Raw genomic sequence first — 26705 nt, forward strand, 5'->3', positions numbered from 1 at the left:
GAGTACAGTGCCCCCTTTGACATCTACCTAACCAGGCATTTGCAAAAGTTGAAACACCCTCAAAGGTTTCTCACCAGGAGAATCCAGGTTATTTTTACCCTGTTCTACACAAATCACCTTAAGGTTCTATCTCTGTACTCATTCTCCTGCAGGTTATTTATAGAGGTAATCAATACATAGCAAATAGGACATCCTCAGATCCATCTCTGATGGCTCTTTTGCACATCCAAAACACAAACAGCACTAGAAACCCTAAATCAAAGGACCTGACCCTTGCCTGTGACATAAACAAAACAAGTTGGCAGGACCAACATGTGCCTCAAAGGATCCCCGTGCTATCGAATAAGCACCCCATCTATGGAAAGCAGAGTTCATCTCTGATCTTATTTAAAAGAACCCTTGGTCACTGGATGGAAAATCACAAATTCAACCTGGTCTGGCCCCATGTCACTGATGGACAGAGGTTGACAGTAAGTAAACAAATCTTCAACTAACAAACACCTCCACATAACCTTTAGGATCATAGGATCATAGGAGATTACTAAGCTAATGGTCCTGGGGCCCTTACAAGGCTAGCCAATAGTTTATCACCCCAAAAAATCCTCAATCAACACCTGTTACCCCTGTCAGTGAGGGAGACAGGTGGAACCCCTGGGACAAATTTATGGTTTCCCATCCACTCATCAAGTTTGTGCTTGAAGAGGGTCAGCAACGTACTTTGTTTGAAGTGTATGGGGAGTGCATTACAGAGATGGGACAGCATCTGGGAGACAAACCTGTCTCTCCAGCAGGTTTTGTTAATGCCACATATTAAATTTAGGCCTTTTGATCAAGTAAGAGAGCAGGGTCTGAAATTGTCTTGTAGGCAAGACACATATCATCTCTGAGCAATCTATACAATACCAAGTAGAGTGATAGTGATTTGAGCCTGTCTACATAGTACAGGTGTTGGAGGCCATGGATTCTCTTTCTGAAGTACTTCTGTGGCCTTTCCATTTGGTGCAGGTGTTTGGAGAGGTACATACCAAACGATGCTTTGTACTCAATTATTGGTCTAATGAGGGAGGAGTACAGAGAGGTAATAACCTCCTTTTTTCTGGATGCAATCCCTTTACTTATGAGATGAACCAAGTAAAAGGCTTTTCTGACCACTGCCACTACATGATGGTCGAATGTAAGATTGTTGTCAACCTGGGTACCCAGGTCTCTTACCACAGTTTGTGTGCTTTGGGGGTTGCCATTGATGTGGTAATGAGTAGGGGCCATATTTTTGCCGAATGGTAAGATAATGCATTTTTTGCATTTAACGTAAGGCCATGACTTTGGCACCAGTCATTTGTTGCTGTGAGAACCTCTTGTAGTATGTTAACATTATTTGAGGAGTCAATGACAGAACCCAACTTACAGTCATTTGTAAACCTTGTCAGCCACAGGCTTTTTGCCTTTGCCTGGACCTCTGAGAAGTAGATGCCAAACAGTAGAGGTCCCAGGACAGATCCCTTGGGAACACCGCTAATATCAGGTCTGCTGTCAGAGGTGGAGGCACCAGTTTTGACCTTGTTGGTCCTATCGGCGAGCCAGTTGGCCACCCACCTGATGAGATAGGGATTTACAACAAGTTGTGTTAGCTTTTCGATGATACCCAAGTTGGGGATTGTGCCAAAGGCTTTGGCCAAGTCAAGGTAAGCTGTATGTACTGACTTTCCCTCATCCAGTGCCTTGGTGACAGTCTCAAAAACGTCAACCAGGTTCGACAGGCAGGATTTGCCCTTGACAAATCCAAACTGGGTGGGGTCAAGTTTTGAAGATTGCCTATGTCCTTGTTTATGAGGTCCATAATAATAATACGCTCCATGGCCTTACAGATCAGACTTGTCAAGCTAATGGGGCAGTAGTTTCCAGGATCAGTAGTGGCACCACCTTTGTGCAAAGGGATGACAATGGCAGTTCTCCACTCTACTAGAATGAAGTCTATACTTAGGCTATGGTTGAATAGGGTTCTCAATGGAAAGGCTAGTTCTTGCTGGAGATTGTGCAGAATACAGTCTGGGATACTATCAGGACCCATGGAAGCTGTGTATGCCTCGGATAGGGTCTTTTTCATTTGATCTATGGAGATGTGAGGTGTGGGACAAGTATTGGGGATGTTGAATGGACCTTTGGGGGGATGGGGGGTGAAGTTTGTGCCAAGCCTGTCTGCTAGCAGGTCGGCTAAATCAACAGGATCAATGTAAGTGGTACCATTATGAACTAATTTGGAACAAACCTGGGCTTTGCCATGAGGGTTCCTGTCTTAATTGAAGAAGGCTTTGTGGTTAGCCTTTGTTTCGGAGGCTAGTTTTGATTCATAATTGGCTTTGGAGGTTTTCACTAGTGATCTAATTTGCTTGTTGAGTCTAATGAGGGAGTTTTTCCAATTGGGAATTTCTGCCTTTTCACCCTTGAACAACAGTTTCTTCCTTTAGCTGTAACTACCTCATAACTAACATACGCCACCATATAGGTCTCCCTTATCTTACCAGATGGGTAGCTAACTGGCTCACTGATAGAACCCACTCAATCAAAGTGGTGGAAGCCACCTCTAGTAGTAGACCTGTAACAAGCAGTGTACCCCAATGATCATTTTTGGGGCCTCTACTGTTTAGGGTATACTTTTTTTTGAGGTGAAAACTAAAACCATTGGTCTGTGACTGACCAAGTTTTCAGATGACTCCAAGCTGTGTGCTGTCTTACATTCCCCTAGTGATGTGAATATCTACCAAGAGTGCCTTACCCAAACTAATGACTTTTGCCAGAAGCATGGCCTCAAACCGAATGCCAAGAAATGCAAATTATCCCCTTTGGGGAAAATATCATCCCCACTAATTATCACATTAATAACAATGTATTAAGCATGCAATCATTCGTGAGGGACTTGGGCATCCAGGTTGATAGCAGCCTGACTTTTGACCACCACATTGCCTCTGTTGTATGGAAGGCTTTCTACATGGCCCATCTCATAAATAAGGGAATTTCATCCAGGAACAAGGAGGTCATAACATCCCTGTACTCCTCCCTTATCAGTACCATTATTGAGTACAATGCCCCCTTTAGCATGTACCTTGCCAAGCACATGCAGCAGTTGGAGAGATCACAGGGGTTACTGACCAGGAAAATCCAGGGTCTCAAACACCTATCTTAGATAGGCTAAAATCTCAGTCCCTCTTCTCAGTCTCATACAGACTGCTCAGAGGTGACCTGTGTCTGTCATACGAGGCCATTTCAGACCCAGCCTTGATGGAGTTGCTGCATATCCATAAGACAAACTCCACTCGCGCAACCGGCACAACCCTAACCTGGTCTGTGACATTAATAGAACTTGTTGGCAGGATAGATTTGTGTCCCAAAGACACCCCCCCCCCCCCCATCTGTGAAATAGACTCCCTCTCCATGTCAAGCAAAGTACCTCTCTAACCCTCTTTAAGAGGAACCTGGATGACTAAATGGAAAACAGAAAATATATGCCTGGGATCCCACTTGTGTCCCTGCTGGATAGGGAAAACAAGTGCTGACTTTGAAGGAACATGGGTGAAATTCTTGGCTAGGCTTATAAGAGCCTCCAGGCCAATAGCCTAGTATCATCCTATGGACCTATGAACTTGGGAATAAATCTGTATTGGGGTTCATAGCTAGGCTTGTAAAGACCCTGATGTTTGTTAGCCTAGTATAAACTTATGAACCCATGAGACCTAAAATCCTGAGATATTACCTCACAGTGGCCAAAGTTTGGGTAGAAAACCTTACAAATAAATCTAGACATAAATCAGTTTTTTTTTCCCTACGGAAGAAAAGTTGTTTGAACTGAGATGGCTAGCTGATACTCAAGGGACATAATCCCATGTCAAGAAGAGAAGAAAGACTTTTGAAGGTTCTCTTAGAATCTCAGCTTGTGTAAGAGACCTTTCACTGAGGTGAGAGCTTCCTGGGACTTTGAAAAAGATTCTGCAAAGATAAGAAAGTCATCTAAATATGGAAAACTGTAGATAACCTGTAGCCTGCATAAGCTATAACTGGAGCTAGACACTGTAAACAGCCTTGTTACAGTGGATAATCCAAAAGGTAAGACAGATGACTGATAATGTGATTCACACACACAGAACCTTAAGAAATGCATGAAGTCTGGATGAATGGGGATGTAATGGTCTACAGTTGCTAGGAAACTTGAAAGAGGAACAAGAGGTAAAAGATTGTGAAGTGACAACATTTTGAATTTGGGCACTATCAAAAACATGTTTAAGAGAGAGAGATCCAGAACTGGTCTCTAAACAATTTCTTTCTTTGCCAGTAAAAAAATCCTTGAATAAAAAACTTTTCCCACCTGGAAGGAGGAACTGGTTCTATCATTCCCTGGGACATCATGTGATGAAGGATAGGTGAAAATAAAAAAAATCTGCTCTGGTGGATTAGGAATTTCCTCCCACTACAATCTCTAGCCTTGATGAATGATCTTCAGAACCCATTTGTCTGAAACTATCTGTTGAAAAAGAGAAAAGTGGAGATTCACCCCTGCTGTGCCCATCCAGAGAGTTGCCTGCTCAACAAACTGCTTTTTGTACCTTTAAATTCTCTGTTTCTTCTAAATGAGCCTCCTGCAGGGCTGCCACCTTAGGTTTATATTTTTCAATTACTGAAAATATTCTCTTCCTCTTAATAGGGTTCCTCAAACCATTGGCATTCCAGGAGAAAAGGGACCATTTATTAACTTTTAGAGTTTATAATTTTGTAAAGCAGCTAAACTAGGCAATAATGTAAAGGCACAGCTGGTATTAAAATCCCCATTTACCTTTAGCACATTAAGAAAAGATGGGATTGACATAATGGTTAAGGTCTTTACCTCACAGCTACAATGTACTGGGGTTTAGGTTCATAGGTTCATAGGTTCATACTAGGCTATCTGCCCTGAGGCAATTTTAAGCCTAGCCCGATTCTGTATGGCTTACGCCACCCCTTGATTTGAGTATACTGTGCCCTTTTTAAGGTTTAGTTTACTGTGCCTCTGTCTAATAGTGACACGGGAGTAATCCCTGGGACAAACCTACGATCCCCCATCCACCTATCGAGATTCTTCTTGAAGAGATTCAGTGAGGTGCTCTGCCTCACATGAACTGGAATTCTATTCCAGAGCGAAGGGAGCCTCTGGGTTATGAACCTGTCCCTCCAGCAAGTTCTATTTATTTCTGTACTGAGGTTCAAGTCCCTCGAGCGTGTGGCTCTAAGGGATTTAGATTTACTGAGGTGGAGCATGTCCATTAATTCTGGATTTGACATAGCTTTGTATGTCAGGCATAGATCGCCTCGAAGTAGGCGGTATGCAACTGAGTAGAGCTGGAGTTTAACCGAGCAGCATATGGCATCTGTTTGAGACCCTTGATCCTCTTGGTGAGATACTTTTGGGGTCTTTCTAATTGCTGCAGGTGTCGGGTAAGGTACATCCCAAAAGGGGCATTGTATTCTATGATGGGCCTGATGAGGGATGAATAAAGGGGCACGATTACCTCTCTTGATCTAGATGTGAAACCCTTCGTGATGAGGTGGGCTATGTAGAAGGTCTTTCTAACCACTTTGGCAATGTGGTTTTCAAAGGAGAGATTGCTATCAACTTGGGTCCCCAGGTCCCTAATAACTTTCTCTGTACTTAATGGGTTTCCGCCTATGTGGTAATTTGTGGGCACATTGTTTTTGCCAAAGGGTATGACTATACATTTTTTGGCATTTAGCTTTAAACCATGGTTCTGGCACCAGTGATCTGTCTCTGTGAGACCTTTTTGAAGGATGTTTGTGTCAGCTGGAGAGTTGATTATGGCGCCCAGTTTACAGTCGTCTGCAAACTTGGTGAGCCATAGTCCTCCCACATTTGCCTGTACCTCAGAAAAGTATATACCGAACAAGAGTGGTCCCAGGACAGAACCCTGTGGGACGCCACTTGTGACTGGTTTTGAGTCTGACATGGCTCCAGCAACTCTCACTCTGTGGGTTCTGTCTTTGAGCCAGTTTGTGACCCATCTTGTGACATAGGGGTTTATATTTAAGCTGGATAGCTTATCTATGATGCCCGAGTGGGGTATTGTGTCAAATGCCTTTGCAAGGTCCAGATAGGCTGTGTGGACTACCTTCCCTTCATCTATGGCTTTGGTGACTGTTTTGAATAAGTCAACCAGGTTCAAAAGGCAGGATCTGCCCTTGACAAAGCCGAACTGGGTAGGATCTAGTGTCTGTAGGTCCCCAATGTCTTTGTTTATGAGCTCCATGATGATCCTCTCCATAGCCTTGCAGACTAAGCTAGTCAGGCTTATGGGGTGATAGTTTCCAGGGTCCGTGGAGGCTCCACCTTTGTGGAGTGGGACCACTGTTGCTGCACGCCATTCTGTGGGCACATATCCTGTAGTGAGGCTGAGATTGTATAGCTGTTTTATTTGAGGGATTAGTTCCTCTTGGAGTTCATGTAGGACGCAACCTGGGACGCCATCTGGTCCCATGGAAGCAGTGTTTTTTGCTTTGGAGAGGGCAGCCTTCACCTGAGCATCAGAGATGTTTGGGAGGCAGCCCTCTGCTGGGATAGATACTTGCTCTTTGGGGGAGGGGTGGAGAAGTTTGCACTGAACCTGTCTGCCAGGATATTGGCGATGTCTGTGGGTTCAGTGTATTTTTTGTCGTTTAGAATCAACTCAGAACAAGTCTGGGAGTTGCATCCCAGGTTTCTAACATAACTGAAAAAGCCTTATGATTGTCTTTGGTGTCCTGTGCAATTTTTCTCTCGAAGCTGGCCTTGGAGGATTTTATGAGGGATCATAATTTTTTGCTAGTACTGATCAGGGATGCCTTCCCTATTAGGGATTTTGCTCTATCATGTAGTAGCTTCCTCCTTCTGTTGTACAGTTTATTTATGGCAGGGGTCCACCAGACTGGACGCCTGCCTTTGGATGATTGGGTCTTGGTTTTGTTTGGGATAGCATGATCCATGCATTCCTGGAGATGTCCGTAGAATGCGTTTATATAGGATTCTGCAGTTTGGGCTGTAGTTTCCACTGGCCCTGGGGCCTTGAAGGATTCCACTTCAGTTTTGAGAAGTGAGAAGTTCGCTTTTGAGTTTTTCACTGCGGTTTTCTGGGCGGGGGTGGGGTCGGGATGTGGACATCCAGTGAAATTAATTTATGGTCTGATCTTACCAATGAGGGATATACTTCTGGTGTGGAGCATAGAGTCCCCATGTTGGTAATGATCAGGTCTAGTATGTTGTCCCCTCTTGTGGGAGTGGTGACTAGTTGTTCCATAGCATTTGAGTTTATAATTTCCAGGAACCTTTGGGCTAAGGTGCTGGGGCTTGAGTAGTGCTCCCAGTCAATGTTTGGGTAGTTGAAGTCGCCCAATATAATGGTGTTCGGAGAGATATTCATGTTCTCCAATGTTTTCAGGAAAGCCAAGTGGGATTCCTGACTTTGAGAGGGTGGTCTGTAGGATGCTATAAACTGAAAAGCAGTCTTGCCCACTGTTAGTTGCACATGGATGGTCTCCGATGCCGTGCAATGCCACTAACCTGGAGGTGTGGATATCCTTGATAAATATCGAAACTCCCCTTCCATTTGTGGTTCGGTCCGGGTTTTGGGGCCGAAAAGCATGATATGAGGTATAGCCTGGTAGTGCTGGGGTGCTCTCTGGAGCCTTGAACCAGGTTTCTGTCACTGCACAGATATCGATGTTCTCCATACTGAGGAGAGCTTTGAGTGCGTGCATCTTGAGGTTAAGACTTCTGGCATTTAGCAGCATTACCCTTAGTTTCTTGTTCCTTGTGCTGTCTATGGGGGTGGGTTTGACTTTTGAGGCTTGCCTAAAAAAGGCACTATGGGGGTGGCAAGAGCCTTTGCCAATATCCGAAAGCCCAGTGGTGACAGGTGCAAGCCGTCCCTAGTGAAGCAACATGGCTTGTCAAGCATGTCATCCCAGGCTGACAGACACTGGATCCCCTTTGAATGACACCAAAATTTTAGCCAATTGTTAAAATCGATCATTTTGTCTTTGTACTGTGGCATCATTCTAGGTGAGGGTAAGATGCTGCTCAAGGTCAGGGTCATACCAGCCTGGGCTACACGATCAGAGAGCTCCTCTATGTCTCTTTTCATGTAGTCCAGGGAGGTACGTCTCAGGTCATTCACACCAGCATGTACAATGACTGAGTCATATTTGTATTTGCTTTGGAGTGACCTGAGTGCTTGCGTTATGTGGCGGATCCTAGCACCCGACAGGCAGCTCACCGTGACCTTCTCTTTATTCAGCCTGGTGAGCGGGTCATCAGTGTGTCTGACAATAGACTAACCTATTACAAGAGTATCAGGTGTGTTATTCAGCCTTAAGGGCTGTGGCTGCTTGGCACACTGACTTTGTGGGCTATGTGTTGTGCGTGTTTTGTTTTGAGGTAGCGTTTGCTTGGATGTCTGCTTTGGAGGTCTCTGTTGCTTAGGTAGATTTTTATTTAGAGCCTCAGTATGTTTTGTGTATTTATGTGTTTGGTTCGCTGATGTGGTGGGAATATGTGATACTGGAATTGTGTTGTGTGAGGTTACCTTCTCCTCCTGACTGGTTACACCAGTTTTGAGATGAGAGAGCTCAGCCTCCAGTTTGGCTAAATAGTTGCATCTCTCACATATATTTGAACCTGTTTGGAGGTGGAGAGGGTTGTCCGTGTACATGAGACAGTTGTAACATTGCCTCAAAATTCCCAGATTCACCAGCTGGACTGGAGAGGAAACCACTGACTGACCTTTGGACATGCTAGAGTAATATAGGGAAACTGAATTTAAGACGGACCAATAGGGGACAGGGTAATCGTAGAGAGTATAAGAGTAAGTAGTGCTTATGGTTTAATAGTGCTAACCTGTAGGATTACTTAATTGGACCAGTGAAGGGCCTTAGAATGAGAATATGGTGTTTAAATTAAGAGATAGAGCAGTTCTAAGGGAAAAAGTGAAGAGCAGACTTTGTGGAGCCAGGAATAGTTTAAACCCAATTAGGCGGCGCTGCCCGCTGTTGCGTTATGCACAAAAATGCGCAAAACCGTGCAAAAGAGGGTTTTAAGAGAGGAAGATGAAGGAGTTTTGGAATTGACCCAAAATGGCCAATAAAACTACAGTTTCAAGTCAGTAACCACTCCCACAGGGGCAGGCAGGCTGCTCAATGTTTTTCACTGCCACTGATCAACAGAGAGACTTCCCTTTAGCCCAAGCAAAAAATGGCCTCACAGAAACTTACAAACAGTTCAAGAACAGCAAGCCTGTAACTGAACTTTTTTAAATCTCAGAAAAGTGGGAAAAAAGCAAGATTTTTTTTGTTTTTTTTTTTTCAGAGATAGCAGAGGTTCACAAGTATTAACAAGTTATAACAGTGCAGTAAATGACTCCACACAAGAGTGCTAGGCCAAAGACAGATAAAATGCAAGTTTTGAGAAAAAAGCGATTTTAAAAATAAGTGCAAACAGGAAATTCAGTAAACAGCTCTAGGTTGTGCTCTAAATACAGTTACTAATGCAGAAATCAAGTTTAACAAGCCAGAAAATGCTCAAAATAGGCGGCTATGCAGAAAAACTTAGCAAATAAACAGAGGAAAAATACTTAAAATCTCAAAAGTGGCTCCTTTCTTCTCTCAGCATTTTCTCCTCTTGGTGGGTGCTTCACCAACAGCCAACAAACCTGAAAAGACGCCAAAACCACGAGGCAACCAGGTTTTAAGAGAGGAAGATGAAGGAGTTTTGGAATTGACCCTGCTTATTGGCTAGACTTGTAGCAGTCAACAGACTTGTAGCCTAGTATTTACCTATGAATCTATTATGTCACTCTTGGACTGATGTCGCTTGTGTTAACCCTAGAAAACATGACCTGTTAATGAATGAAAAAAGGGGGTACACAAAGTCAAGCTTTGTCATTAACGTGGTAAATCACTCAGACAGAAGAACAGCTCTTTCTCATAAGACCAATTGTTCCTTCTTTTGAGAGGCCCAGCTACTCCACCCCCCCCCCCCGCCCCAACTCACCTACTCATTGAAAAGGCTATCCCTTTTTGTACATACACTGGAATCAGACTGTCCAGAGTTTTTATTAGCTGCCAGTCTAGAGAGTTTTTTCCTAGCTTCAGCATTGTCAGTGTAGGACCCTGCCATACCCAGAGTTAAGATTTTCCAGAGTGGCAGTGTAGAGAAATTCAAACTTCAGATTCAGAGACCTACAGAACCTGATTACTGGAATAAAACCTGCTCTCTGTCTTTTTGTTGGCAAAGAGTAATCCTGCTCAGCAAAGATTCTATTTTTGGCCCCAAAACATTTATTCCCTGGCTTCAAAGCAGACTGAAGATCTTTTCTTTGATAGCACGTGACTCAAAGCATATGATAATGTACCTTGGCCAACTTGAATCCACCCTCAGAGGTTTTCATGGTGTGCAATGAGCCCTCCCAATCAAGATGTCAGCAGAATTTAAACCAGTCCACAAAACAAGCATCTCATACAAAAGGAAGCCAATTATTACCCTCTAAGTGTTCAAAGACAACTACTGATCTTATGTTTTTTCCTGTACGCCCTGTCTTCAAATTCAATTAGATGCACTTCCACATAACCATGCCCAGCTTCAGAGGCATCTACATAGCCTTTCAGTTTCACTCCAGCTTCTCCAGCTGCTGTAGTACATATGACAGGGAGATGAAGTAGCGGAGATTGCCTGACAATCATCATCTGTCTTTTCTAGATAAGCCTGAACAGTCACCATCATGTTCTTTATCTCTGGAAGGATAATGGTGAAACAAATATAGGGGTGAGACTCATGGACATCTCCTCTGGAATCTGGCACACATGGTACGCAAGGTCTCCCCAAGCACCGAGATGTGCATAGGGTCAGATACAACAACTTTTTTGCTCTGTTTCCTAGCTTTTTTCTTTATCAAATCAAACTACTTATACTACTTATAAAACCAAAAGTGATAGCTTTAGCAATCAAAGTGTGGGGGTGGGGTGGGGGGTGGGAGAGAAGAATGTCTAGTTAGTGCTGATGGACAGCATGTGAACTATGGTGTACTTCATCAGGTTGCCATACTGGAAGTTAGTATACTATGCATTATTATCTAATAGAAGCACATATGTTTCTGTTCTTGTAAAATGTTTTATTTATTTATTTTACATTTGTTAACCGGGGATGTCTGACTGAGCCGAAAAGGCCCTTTTTCAGCAGAGGCCTGGGAAGAAAAGCTCCACAAAGAAAAATTATAGATACATTTAGTTATTTAGACATGATCAGTATACACACAAATTACAAAAGACATGTTTTTATAGTGTTATGAGGCACATCAACAGTTACAGTGGAGAGAACAAACAAAAAAATATTAATTTAAAAATAAAGGTAATTAATAGATTTGTGGTGTACAGCTGAAATCTGGAACATAGGTAGAATGCATACATAGTACACAGGTACAGTACTTACATTGTAGATTAGCCAGTGTTTGTGAGTAAGACTGAAAACTATTATCAGTACTCTAGAGTTAGTAAGTATACCTTATCCGCTTTCACTAGCCTGGGGAGCAATCATGGCACTGCCAACTTTGCTTGAGATGTTGCCTGATGAGGTCTTTAAAGGAGGCTTTGGATGATGTGTTTTGAATGCTAGTGGGGACAGAGTTCCATTTTTTAGCCACTGAACTACTATATAGCGCATCTCCAAAGCTATTGTAGCTGTTGGTGATGTCTAGTAGTAGTTTGCTTGATGATCTAAGAGGCCTTCTGGCTGAATGATGTTGTACTAGGTTTTTGAGGGCAGGACACTTATTGGGGATGTAATAGATCAAATGACAGAGGCAGAGCTGATTGTAGGTTAGGAGGCTGGGCAGTTCAAGCCAGTGGAGCTGTCTCAAAGCAGTACAGTGATGAGTTCTATATGAACAATTTGCAGCAAAGTGGGCAATTCTGTTATAGCAGGCTTCCATTTTGCTTAGTTCAGTTTTGTTGAGATTAGTTAGAATGGGAGATGCATAGAGTAGGGTGGATAGAAGTTGGGAGTGAGCAATGGCTGATCTTGTGTTGTTGGTAAGAAACAGTTTGATACAGTAGTGTGATCCCAGTTTGGCATGTACTTTTTTAATAGTTAAGTTGAGATCAAATTTTAGGTGGGAGTCTATGGTTATCACCAATAGCTTAGCCTGTGCCACTGGAGTGATCGGAGTAGAATTTGTGGAGTAGATAGTGAATTGACTGTTATCAGTGTTTTTGTTAGAACTGGTTATAATCATAAGCTGAGTTTTCTTTGGATTGAGGATAAGTTGGGCTTTGATAAGGTAGTTTTCAACGTCAGAGAATGCTAGTTGAGTCGTTTGCAGGAGGGTGGGAATGTTTTGTGCAGCACAGATTAAGGTAGTGTCATCTGCATACTGAATGATAGATGCATGCTGTGTGGAGGTAAGGAGGTCATTTGTGAAGACTGTGAATAGTAGTGGTCCTAAGATAGAACCCTGTGGGACTCCTATAGTTATGGGCAGTTGAGGGGAGAGAGAGAATTTTCCCATTTCACAGCTTGGTACCTGTCAGTTAAGTAGCTTTGGAACCAGGTGAGAGTGGAATTTGATAGGTGATATTGGTTTAGTTTGTTTAGCAGGATTTGGTGTGAGACTATGTCAAATGCTTTTGACATATCCAAAAAAAGAGTTGAAACCTGTCGGACTTCATTTTTGAGACGGTTTACTGTGTCTGTGAAGCAGAGGAGGGCTGTAGTGGTACTATGGGCAGGTCTGAAACCATGCTGAGTAGGTGACAGGATGTTGCTGTCTAGGTGATAGTTTAGCATCTGGGTATGGATGCATTTTTCTAGGATTTTGGCCTGGGGGGAGAGTAGAGCAATGGGTTTGTAGTTATTAAGTTCATTGGAGGTCCCGCCTTTATGTATGGGTGTAACATAGGATATTTTCCAGAGTTTGGGCACATAGTTTTCAACAATTGATCTGTTTATGAGAGTGGAGACTGGGATAGCAATAGCATCTGCTGTGAGTTTCAAGAAATAGCTGGGGAGTAGGTCTGCTGCTGTTGATGATGTTTTCAGTTTGGAGAGCATGCTTTTGATTGAAGTGGTGGAAACTGTTTTGAGGGTAAAGCTTGTATTAGTGTTGTTTGTGTTGGGGGGGATAGTGAGGAAGGAACTGTCCTGTGATACTAAGGATAGAATTGAGTTCACAAAGTGGGAGTTGAATTGTGTTTGATGGGAACTTTAGTGTCAGGGGTGGTTGGTTTGGGGGTAGCCTTTTGGGTGGATTTTAGTAGCTGGTTTACATTTTTCCAAAATATTTGCAGGTTGTGTTGGTATTTAGTTTGTAAAGTTGTGTAGTAGGATTTTTTGTCCAGCCTAATGCATTTTTTTGCACGGTTGCACAGTTCTTGGTACTTAGTTAGGCTTTGTGTTTCTTTGTTTTTTTGATAGTAAAGCCAGGCAGTGTCTCTGAACTTGAGGATTTGTTTGGTTTCTTTACTGAGCAAGGGGTTTGTAGAGGTTCTAACCTTGATTTTTCACAATGGAGCGACAGTGTCTAGGTGTTGTAGAAATGTTTTGTTGAAATATGCTACAGCCTGGTCAAGTGGGAGGATTTTTAGGGTGGTCCAGTCACAGTTACAGAGTAAAGTGTTGTGGACCGCAGGAGATAATTTTTTTGTGTTTCTAGTGGATATATAGTTAGTGGTTTTGCATATGCTTGTTCTACTACGTATAAAGTATATTATGTTGTTGTCACTTAAGGTGTCTGGGAGACTGCCTGTGTGAGGGTACAATGTGGGGTTGTTAGTTAGGACCCAGTCAAGGATGGATTCCCTTTTAGATTTTTTATCACATCTAGTTGGAATTTGGACTAGCTGCTGGTAGCCATGGAGATTTATTAGATTACTTGGTGGTTCTGATATACAGGTGAACCAATCTAGGTTGAAGTCCCCCAGAACAAGGGTTTCTTGTGAGTATGTGGAAGAACACCAGGATAAGAAGTCTTCAAGGCTAGCAGGTATATTACCAAGTGGAATATAGATCACAATTGTGGTGATGACCTTTTTAGGGTGAAGTTGAAGTTGTGAGATAAGTATGTCCCAATTATTGGGGGAGGGGTAGGAGTTTGGTAATTGACAGACAGTTAAGTTGGACTTGTACAGTAAGGCAGTTCCACCCCCTTTACGAAGTGGTCTGTCTTGTCTAATGATATTGTAGCCGGTAGGGAGAACTTCTGAGTTTGCTATGTTTTTTATTTAGCCAGGTTTCTGTTAAAGCAATTATGTCTGGGGAGTAGCGTGCTATTGTGGCCTGGAGTTCAGGTATTTTATTTTTGATACTTCTAATATTAATATTTAGCACTAAAAGATGGTTGCTTTTGCTGCTGTTGTTGATTTGCCCAGGGATGAAGATAATGGGGGTGTTATGTTCTGACATTTGTGTTGCAGCAGTTTGTGTTGGACAGGATGGATTTGGGCCTGGGTTGGGGTGGATATCCCCACTTATGGTGAGCCTGGTGTTAAAATGGTGATACAGATGTTGGAGTTTGGTGAGGAGTGTGAGAAAGTATTGTGTTTTTTTAGAGTAGGAATGAGAGCATATGTGTTTAATTCTGAATTGGTTCGTTATGTAGTTCTTGAACAATTGTTGGCAGATATTATTATAATGTGTGGTGTCTGTATATGAGGGTGCATAATGCAGTGTTGTGCTACTAAGTTTAGGGATGTTGCTAGAGTGATAACTTGTGGTGTTGTAAAGAATTATGAGAAGACAGACTATACTTAGTTGTGTGATAGTCATGGTTCTAAAGTTTAAGTTAGTTCTAGGTGGGGGGTCTGAATAGGAATTATAGTGTTGCACTATATGTGGATGGGGAAGTAGTGTGGGTGATGTAAAAAATGCCTAGTGGGAATTAGAGTGGTTGGGAGTATTTTGTGTGGAGCAAGTTGGTGTGGTATAAAGTGATATGACTTGAGGAGCTGTGATTGGTGGAGGTGATGTGAGGGTGAGCTGTGGGTGTGGCTGTGTTTACTATAAATGTAGAGGTAGTGGGGGTAGGAGGGAATAGGGGGCAGGGCAGGGGAGCGGAGAGAGCCTGAGCATTAGCGAGGGCGAACTGAGCGGGGCAGAGCCCACCAAGACAAGAGAAAATAGTAAGTATGACTTTACAAATCTGAACACTTTAAACAAATTCCTGAGGTCTAATGGCTTACCAGCAAGCAGAATGTAATTGCTGAAGAGCACTTGTGTCCTGGTGGGAGACTAGAAATTTAAAGATGTCTCCATGCTGAGCAGGATTCTAATATAGACTTAGTATTGGGGAGGGAGATAGCACAAGGGGTGTAAACCAGGTGGAATGCAAAGAAAACAGAGAGGTAATCAGTGAAAATCAGTGAAGGCCTCAGAGGGGGTAAGTAATAATTCAAACTACCTGTAAAGTGAAGGAGAGAAGAGACAGTAAACTTTATTAAGGTTGGGAGTGTGTCTTCACATTGACTTGCTGATTAGTAACCAGTTTGTGCACAGATTAGAGTAGGGAGATACATTAGCAATGAAGGGGAATGAATAGAGATGCAAATAAACAGATGGGCCTCCAAGTGATACAAACTAAGGCAGAAAGCACTGAGAGGGCTGCTTGATGGTTAATTTAGTCAGAGGATCTGAATTAAATGTATACTGTCTATTGGACAGTTAAGATTATTGTACTAGCTGGGGGGGGGGGGGGGTCACTTCAAAAGGCTGTACCTGCCACTTCATTATGGACTGCACTCTGCAGTAACACATCATAACAATACCACACATGTAAGGTAATGCTAACACTCTCTTTGTAATTTTATAGAATATCTTTATTTGCCTAAGTGACTGTTTTTGTAAATGTATAGGTACATGTATGACAAGAACCTGGCTGTAGAAATGTTTTTAGTACTGTTTGCTGTTTTTTTGTGCTAATCTGTGTATTTTTTTTCAGAATTGCTTGTATTACATACACTCTTCCAAAAGTTTATTTGTAACTCTGCTTCTTTACTTTTTTATTGTCAAGGTATATTTTCTACTTGTTTTGTTGCATTTCTCCCTGGGCCTCTGCTGAAAATAGGTTAATTTATCCCAGTTGGACTTTCTTAATAAAAAAACATACTGATCCCAAGGACATTGCCAGTATCCTGGAAGATCAATTCAGTGCCAACTTCACCCCCCCTTTCACCTCCTAAAGGGCCCATCTCAATACTGAAAGATTGCCAAATTCCGGTAATCATGGCCACACAGGTAAAAAACGCACTCTCCGAAGCTAAGAATACAGCATTCATGGGACCAGACAACATCCCGGGTTGTGTACTACATGAACTACAAAATGAACTGGCACCTCACCTAAGTGTCATGTTTAATCATAGCCTCACCTCAGGCTTCGTGCCCACTGAGTGGCGCACAGCTACAGTTATCCCACTCCACAAGGGAGGATCCACATTGGATCATGGGAACTACCGTTCCATCAGTCTGACGAGGCTGATCTGCAAGGCCATGGAGCGTATTATCATGGAACTTATAAACAAAGACATTGGCAACCTTCAAACAATGGACCCCATACAGTTTGGGTTCATGAAGGGCCGAATGTGTCTCCTGAACCTGACTGACTTCTTCGAATCAGTCTCCAGAACCGTGGATGAGGGTAAGGCAGTCCACACAGCCTATCTGGACCTCGCCAAGGCCTTTGACACCATCCCCCACTCTGGAATCATTGATAAACTTACTAAGCTGGGCATAAATCCCTATGTCACTCGATGGATTGCCAACTGGCTTACTGACAGAACCCAGACTGTAAAAGTAGCCGACTCCAAATCCAGATCCAGACAAGTGACAAGGGGAGTACCTCAGTGTTTAGTCCTGGGACTGCTCTTGTTTGGCATCTACTTCTTGGAAGTACAAGCCAACACTAAGAGACTCTGGTGAACAAAGTTCACAGATGAATGCAAACTGGGAGCCATTATTGAATCCCCAAATGATGTGGATATTCTACAAAAGGGCCTTACAGAAACAGATGCTTGGTGCCAGAGCCATGCGCTCAAGCTCAATGCCAAGAAGTGTATAGTTATCCCCTTTGGGAAAAACCATGTACCCATGAATTACCACATAGGTGGCAGTACACTAAACACTGAAAGTGTGATAAGAGACTTAGGAACACAGGTGGGCAGTGGTCTCACCTTCAATAACCACATCGCCACAACAGTCAGGAAATCCTTCTATGTGGCATACCTCATCACAAAGGACTTTTCATCCAGAAAGAAGGTCATTGTCCCACTGTACTCATCCCTCGTTAGACCCATCATAGAGTACAATGCCCCATTTGGTATGCACCTCATAAGACATCTGCAACAACTGGAAAGGCCACAGAAACACCTCACTAAAAAAATCACAGGCCTAAAGCAGATGCCCTACGCTGACAGACTGAAAAAACTCCAGCTATACTCTGTTGCATATCGTCTACTCAGATGCGATCTCTGCTTAGCATACAAGGCCATGTCAAACCCAGAGCTGTTGGACATACTACACTTAAAGAAATCCCAATCCATCAGAGCCACATGCTCCAGGGACCTAAGCCTTGTCATCACAATGAACAAAACATGCTGGAGGGATAGGTTCTAGACCCAGAGACTCCCAATACTCTGGAATAGACTACCCATACATGTCAAGCAAAGCACCTCCTTGGCCCTCTTCAAAAGAAACCTTGATGACTGGATGGGAGATAGGAAATTTACCCCGGGGATCGCGTCAGTCACCCTGCTAGACAGGGATCCAGGGAAGTAAATATTGTGAGAAGAAATAGCCAGGGAATTGTTATGGCTAGGCTTGTACAGTTCTAGGGCCAATAGCCTAGTACCAACCTATGAACATAAATAAATAAATAAATTATTTTTGTATACAAACTGCCACTTTGTTTGAAGCTCCTTGCACTATAAAATGCAGCAGAAATGTACAAGCATGCAGCACAAGAACATCCAACTGTTATAAGTAGTAGAATTTTTAAGTTCTTAGTTTGCAGAGTGTTTTATCCAGTTTTGAATAAATGTATATGAGTACATACTGCTGCTGAATGATGCTGCAAAGCCTGTTCCAACATTGTCTTGTGACTGGAATCTGGTGATTACTACACTCGCTGGGGCAGTGATGGTTCCTGGTGAAGTACTTCCACAGCCTGTGGTCAGCAGAGCTTTATCCTCTTCAGAATCACCTCCCCATACCTGCAGATGTATGCAATATAATTAAATGACCATGTTCATAAGAAGCTATATATTTATTTACACACAGTACATTACTTCCACCTAGGTATATATGTGATGACGGAAAAAAACAAGTTTGCAGCAATTTTTTATTATAATTTTAAGTTTGGTAAACTGATTATCTGCATAGCTTATACTCACTACATGTATCTGCTGTAGTCTTGGCAATAAGCTTAGCTTACATACACAAATAAAACTTCTTTAGCTTTAAACTATGAGCCATCTGCTTTGTGCACTGGGTATAGAATGCAGAGTACATACACTGGGAAACAACACTAAAAGCAAAGCCACAAGTATCTGTCGTGTACTAAAAACTGCTAACATTGTAACACAACTTGTCTAGATTCCTACTTGGACAAAGGACCTTAAGACGTGAAGAGGTCTAGGCTTGAATAAAACAAAATCCACGTCAGCAGGACCAGCAGCAAAGAGTCCAATATTAAGTGTTTTATTAACATCCACTTTTCGTTCAAAAAAACTGAATTTCTTCAGACAAACATCAAAAGGTAACAAATGTAAAATCACTCCTTAAATACACAATTAACAACACATGGTACATTTGAATGGACCAACCAACTGGTTAAAACTCGCTGACATCAATGTGTGGGAAAAAGCTGATCTCAAAGCTTCTTAAAGTGCTACTGCATACAAAAGTCAGGTCTTTACAAATTATGTTTTAAAATCAAACAACTAACCAACATAAAATGAAAATTATCAATGGAAATGTGTCTAAACATGAAATGTTTAAAACCAAGAAAAACGAAACATAATAAATGAAACCGATTTGCTAACGAAAAGTAAAAAGTAAAACATAAAAAATAATGAGTCATAAATGAAAAATGAAAATAAAAAGTAAAAAGTAATAATAAAATTACCTCTGCATACTTCTGAGTTTCAAAATGTAAGCTAAACTCACTCTGTCATTAAGAACAGGGGGTCTATATGAACAGAGTTTCAGCTGCCAAATCACTTCTAGGCGCTCTAATAATAGTTGGAAAGGACCCCCCCTGATGTCAAAGGGAACCTGTCCTAATACCCTAAAAGTAAAACTATGCTGAGGGTGGTCATTAACGTGTTTCGCCAAAGCGTGTTCACACTTGTTTTTCCTGATACAATATAAATGCTCATAGATTCTATGTTCTATAGTTGTTTGATTTTAAAACACAATTTGTAAAGACCTGACTTTTGTATGCAGTAGCATTTTAAGAAGCTTTGAGATCAGCTTTTTCCCACACATTGATGTCAGTGAGTTTTAACCAGTTGGTTGGTCCATTCAAATGTACCATGTGTTGTTAATTGTGTATTTAAGGAGTGATTTTACATTTGTTACCTTTTGATGTTTGTCTGAAGAAGTTCCGTTTTTTTGAACGAAATGTGGATGTTAATAAAACACTTAATATTGGACTCTTTGCTGCTGGTCCTGCTGACGTGGATTTTGTTTTATTCATCTCAGTTTAAGAGGTCTAGGCTTCCCATCCATGTGAAGCTGAGTTCATCTATTACCCAATTTAAGCACAACCTAGACTGGTGGAGGGACAGTAGGAAATTTACACCAGGCCTGATACCCATATCCCTTATGAACAAAGGTAGCTTATAAATGCCTGGCCCCCAATGTCCAGTTTGGACACAAGATGTCATTATTCTTTCAGGAAAATTGGCTAGGCATAGAAAGGCCCCCTGCATCATTAACCTTGTAACAATCTAGGAATCTAGGAGGCTTTAGATTGGCTCCTATCTGTCTTCCCTAGGAATCGATATATTACTGCCTGATCCACAGCAATGACTCTCATTTAGTGAGCAAGTTCTAAATCTTGATACACAGAGAGAAATGAGAACAGAAGAAATATACCAACACATATCATTTCAGGTGCAGGAGAAGACCGTATCAACATGCTGCCTAAACCAGAGCTCAGGTAAACTGCTATATAATTTAGAAGCTTAAGGATGCAAAAGCCCTGGTCAAACCTAGGAGTACAACACTGAAGAAGTACATACTCTGACTAAGATCTGAATCTAAATCCTCCGGATTACTACTTCAACTTCATTACCACTCAGCTGTTGCAGAACCTGAGATCTGGATATGGTGTTAGATCATCATCTTTCCTTCCTAAAAATGTGATGCACACAAACAGGCAGATGAACTTCAACTGGAGCCAAGTAGACTTGAATCACTGCCTCTGCCTTCAAAGTTTGCAATTGTTAGACAATTCATTTAAGTTCTGGTTTAAAACAGAGCTCATGGATAGAATCTTTACTTTGCCCTGTTTGTCTGGTTACCTTGTTAATTGTGTTGGGGCAAAAAAAATGTGCTCTTCTACTTGTATTTAAGATGACCTTTGTTGATGTACCTCCTCTTTTGGGGATGAATGACCTCTCACAACTACACAAAGTGATTCTACAAAAAATATTGGCTGACAGTTACATCAAATGCAAGAGTAAAACACAGCTGCCATAGTCTCTGTGATATATAACCTATAGCTGAATGGCACTCTAAATAATGACAGTCATTTGAGTTTCAGACTTTATATCCTTCAGGTAATACATACTAATCTCTCCCTAATCTTCGGTCAGTTTGTGTGTGTATATATATATATATATATATATATATATATATATATATATATATATATATATATATATATATATATATATATATAGTTTACCACTGAAATATTAGCGTAGCATTGTACGCCTATGAACTATTTGAACTATTGATGTTTGAATAGTTCATATGGGTGCAAGCTACGTAATCGAATGGTATATTTATGAATGTACTGTGCATTCACAAATATAACATTTGATTATGTACAGGGATCACAGCACAGTGCAGTTGGGGAAATACATCCATTTCCATACTGTAGTGCAATCTCAGAGATGGAATATTAAGTTAGGGGGGTGTGGGGGGTGCAGGGAGGCTTGCCCCCCTGCATAAACGGGGTGTTAGGTGTAGGGGTTAGGAAGTTATGGCAAGGGTGGCATTGTTGTTAATGTCATAAAATGTCATCGACATTTTTGACGGTAACAGCTAATTTTCGACAATAGGGCCATTAGGTTATGTGTACTTTCGGCGAAACAATTTGCTGATAAGTACCATTTTTTTTAAAAATTTCAACATTTCAATAGAAAACTATATATATATATATATATATATATATATATATATATATATATATATATATATATATACATACATATACATGTGTGTGTGAAAATATACATGTTTTCATGATCTCCTTGTGTAGACATGCCCTTTAGAATTTTACTGACTGTTGACTTGAATGGACTGGACTGTAAGCATGAAAGTGTGATATATTTTCATGGCAATTAGGAATATATGCCATATTAATATATAGTAATACTTCTGGTAATAATACGACCAAGAAGGAGTTTAGATGGAGCTTGACTGTATCAAATAAAAGCATACACCATGCCAGAAAATCTAACTATGATACATGGTGTCTTGATATTAATATTTCAGTTAATAACTTGAACCAGATATGAAAAAAAATATGTGTGGTGTGTGTGTGTGCGCGAGCGCACATGGGCGTTCATGTATGTATTGTGTGTGTGTGTGTGTGTGTGTGTGTGTGTGTGTGTGTGTGTGTGTGTGTGTGTAGAACTTCTTGTTATCAAATGAAAGCTTACATAATGCTGCAAAAATTGCAGAGGATAATTGCTGATTAAATGTTATCAATCTGCATATAGCTACACTTGTTTAATGACAAAATATATAAATAGTATATTTTTTATAAATACTGGACATCTTATGAGTATATGCTGCATATTAATAATTTGAACCAGAATGTGTTTATATTGTACTCCATTAGAAACATATGTTATTACCAGGCTATTTGCACTTGTGGGCCATTTTAAGTCTAGCCAATTTCCCTTTCAAAGGTGAGAATCAAAGACTGTACCTTGTGACTGTGATGTAAACAACCATAATATCAACTTCAACACAGATAAGGGATGGAGCAGGAAAGTGTCAGATATAGGTCCATTAATATCAAATTATTAGGCTAATAGCCACTGGGATGGGGTACATTTCAACCCTAGCAATACTTCTCAAGGTGAGAATAAAACTCTGCACCTTATGCTTGTAAGGTAAGCATGTTAGCCATTATGCCAACCCCTAAATTACGGAAAGAAAGCATACACAATGGTTGAAAACTCTGTGCTAATAGTTGGTGTTTGATTAGCACTGTTTTGTAGATATTTATATTTATTAGTACATTAAATATACAAATACACACACATCACTATTATGCAAATATCACAAAAAAATGGAGTTACATGAACAAAATCATTTTGCAGAAAATTGAAGATAACATCAGCCGAAACAAAAGTAATGCTCATAGTTGGGATCTGTACAATGGTAGAGGTATTAATAGTTGTTTGTATATTTATAATAATAAAATGCATGCATTATCTAATTAGATTGAACTAACGGCACAGAGGCTAACCAAGAAATGAAAAACATCATCATGAAGTCATTGTGACGGACTGACGAATGCGCTTAATCTATTAAACATTTTGCTCAGCTCTAAGTGCTTCCTTGCTACTGTGTTTTTTATTTCTTGGTTTGCACTGAACAGTGGTTTGTGAGCACAGAGGTTAAGGTAAAGGATTATCACATGGATGACCTAGGTTCAAACCGTGGTTGGGGCACAACTGAGTAATAGCAGTATCTGAATAGAAGAAAGGCTTGGCAATCTACTTCTGTAATATGCCACAAGAACCCTAAGGGGCCAACCCATGCAGTCACCATGACTAGATTTTGACTCAAAGGTATCAAACTACTCTTATCTAATTACTTGCTCAGTATAAAACTACCATTATGTCTGGGTGACTTATCAATGTATGTGATGAAGAGTGTTTGCCTTTTAACTTTCTTTTTAAATTTTATGTTTTTCATGATCTATACGTTGTTTGCAAGTAGGTTTCAAAACTGCATTCTCAGGAATTTAAAAAGCTTTTCAGCCATGAAATCTATTGGTGTTAGGAGGTGTGAAATTCCACGCAGATTAGGTGTTAATGAGTTAATAAATCTGTTAAACCAATGCACTGCTGTTTGCATGTTAGTCTGTGAGCAACAACAATTTGGGAGTATTTCTATTTATTTAAGTTTTTTCATGCAATTTTATTAAGTAAAGCACAAACATGCACTGCACAAGGGATTTCGTTAGCAAAATAAGCAATTCTGTCATATATGTCCTACACATAGAATACATAATTGAATTTGATTGCTAAACTGTGTAATAAATGTATATATATATATATATATATATATATATATATATATATATATATATATATATATATATGTGTGTGTGTGTGCGTATATTTTTTATGTACAGTTTAGAAGTGTGCTTGGGTCATGGCAAGAAAAGCTCCTGTTTTAGTCAGTACATAACATATTAGCAAACATAAACAGACTGGTTTGGTAAAGAACAGAAAGCGGTTGTTTTCAAGTAGATTCTATGAGACAAGATATGGAATGACTGATCTGGAGCAAATCTGATTTTACAAAATTGTGACACTAAATAAATGTGACTCAGCATAAATGTGACTACATATGCTTTGCTTTGTTATATACTAAAATATTATCCTAGATGTTAACAGTATTGATATGGAAATCTGTCTGTAACATTTATGGAGTAGCAAGCAGCTAGAAAAGATGAATTTTAAGGTCTGAGAATTAACAAGAGTAAGTGCATTGCATTTATTTTCACATGTTTTGTGGCCAGAATTTGCAAGGAAAAGATTCCAAAGACAACCACAAGGCATTCTATAGCTATGTCAAAAATCCAAATGGCAATGCTCAGATCTGCTCTGAGCTACAACAGAATGGCATTAAATATACTGATCCCAAGGGTATCGCCAATATCCTGGCAGATCGATACAGTGCCAACTTCACCCTGCTCTCACCCCCTAAAGGGCCCATCTCAATACCAAAAGATTGCCAAATTCCAGTAATAACGGCCACACAGTTAAAAACCACACTCTCCAAAGCTAAGAATACAGCATCCATGGGACCAGATGACATCCTGGGCTGTGTACTACATGAACTACAAAATGAACTGGCACCTCACCTAAGTGTCATGTTTACTCATAGCCTCACATCAGGCTTCATGCCCACTGAGTGGCGCACAGCTACAGTTATCCCACTCCACAAGGGGGGGATCCACCTTGGATCCTGGGAACTACAGCCCCATCAGTCTGATGAGCCTGATCTGCAAGGCCATGGAACTTATAAGCAAAGATATCGGCAACCTTCAAACAATGGACCCCACACAGTTTGGGTTCGTGAAGGGCTGATCTTGTCTCCTGAACCTGACTGACATCTTTGAATCAGTCTCCAGAGCTGTAGACGAGGGTCAGGAGGTCCACACAGCCTATCTGAACCTCTCCAAGTCCTTCAACACCATAAACCACTCTGGAATCATAGATAAACTTACTAAGCTGGGCATTAATCCCTACGTCACTCGATGGGTTGCCAACTGGCTTACGACAGAACCCACACTGTAAAAGTAGCAGATGCAAAATCCAGCTCCAGACAAGTGACAAGTGGAGTACCTCAGGGTTCAGTCCTGGGACCATTCTTGTTTGGCATCTACTTCTCTGAAGTACAGGCCAAGACTAAGGGACTCTGGCTAATAAAGTTTGCAGATGACTACAAACTGGGAGCCATTACTGAATCCCCAAATGATGTGGATATTCTATAAAAGGGCCTTACAGAAACAGATGCTTGGTGCCAGAGCCATGGGCTCAAGCTCAATGCCAAGAAATTTATAGTTATCCCCTTTGGGGAAAAACATGTACCCATGAATTATCGGGTCTATATTAGAACATCGAAGTTTCAAAACTTCGAATGTTCTAATATCTACCCCTATTCAGCGAAAGCTGAAAATATCGAAGCAACAGAAAACCGAATTTTTTCCTAGGGAAAGAATTTGGTTGTCTGTTTCTGTTGCTTCAGTATTTTCAGCGCTGTGGTGGAAAGTTACGGGTCGGGTTCAGTTAAGTGTGCGATTGAGTGTGGGTTAGGTTAGTGCGGGTTAGGTATGTGTGAGATTGTGTGGACGTGAGGGTTAGGGTGGGTTAGGTGAGTTAGAGTTAGAGTTAAGGCATGGGTCAGGTAAGTGTGCGACTGTGTGGACGTGAGGGTTAGGGTGGGGTAGATGAGTTAGGGTTAGGGCACAGGTGAGGTGAATGTGCGATAGTGATTGACCTTAGGGTTAGGGTTTGGGTTAAGGTAAGTGGATAGTTAGTTGTGTGTGTATAGTTTCGTGTAGGGTTAGGTGTAAGATTTTAGGTGTATGTGTGTGGATTGCTGTTTGTTTGGTGTGCCTGTATTGTGTGTATGTGTTTTGGAGCAGTTCTGTATGTTCATTGTTTTCAGCTTTCGCTGAATAGGGGTCGATATCAAAACATTCGAAGTTCTGAAACTTCGATGTTCTAATATAGACCTGAATTATCACACAGGCGGCAGTACACTAAACACTGAAAGTGTGATGAGAGACTTAGGGACACAGGTGGACAGTGGTCTCACCTTCGATAGCCACATCACCACAACAGTCAGGAAATCCTTCTATGTGGCACACCTCATTACTAAGGGCTTTTCATCCAGAAAAAAGGAGGTCATTGTCCCACTGTACTCATCCTTCATTAGACCCATTATAGAATACAACGCCCCATTTGGTATGTACCTCTCAAGACATCTGCAACAATTGGAAAGGCCGCAGAAATAACTCACTAAAAGAATCATAGGCCTAAAGCAGATGCCCTATGCTGACCATCTAAAAAAAACTCGCTATACTCTGTCGCATATCATCAACCCAGTGGTGATCTCTGCTTAACATACAAGGCCATGTCAAACCCAGAGCTGTTGCACATGCTACACTTAAAGAAATCCCAATCCCTCAGAGCCACACGCTCCAGGGATCTAAACATTGTCATCACAATGAACAAAGCATGCTGAAGGGATAGGTTCCTGACCCAGAGACTTGCCAGACTCTGGAATAGACTGCCCATACATACCAAGCAGAGCGCCTCTTTGGGCCTCTCCAAAAGGAACCTTGACGACTGGATGGGAGATTCACCCCAGGGATCACGTCAGTCACTCTGCTAGACAGGGGTTCAGGGAAGTAAATATTGCGGGAAGAAATAGCCAGGGAATTGTTATGACTAGGCTTGTATAGCCCCTAGGGCCGATAGCCTAGTACCAACCTATGAACCTATGAAAATGAGAAAGTATAAGAAACAAATGGAATGAGCATGTAGGAATAATTTAATATGTGGCGTGCATGAACTTGTGCACACTCATATGCATATGCACAAGCACACACACATACATACACACACACACACACACACACACACACACACACACACACACACACACACAC

The 26705-nt window shown here is 41.3% G+C and overlaps 1 protein-coding gene across 1 annotated transcript in view; it reads right to left on the reverse strand.

The window, feature by feature from the left end:
• The window catches only part of LOC122797794 (cubilin-like), a 2156354-nt gene that overhangs the window by 642305 nt on the left and 1487344 nt on the right, over positions 1-26705 (reverse strand). The window contains 1 exon segment of the mRNA XM_044066315.1: positions 18102-18258. Coding sequence (XP_043922250.1) covers positions 18102-18258 — 157 coding nt within the window.

The sequence above is a fragment of the Protopterus annectens genome, chromosome 3.part1, assembly GCF_019279795.1.
Source record: "Protopterus annectens isolate FY-2018-M chromosome 3.part1, PAN1.0, whole genome shotgun sequence".
In the NCBI taxonomy this organism is placed as follows: Eukaryota; Metazoa; Chordata; order Ceratodontiformes; family Protopteridae; genus Protopterus; species Protopterus annectens.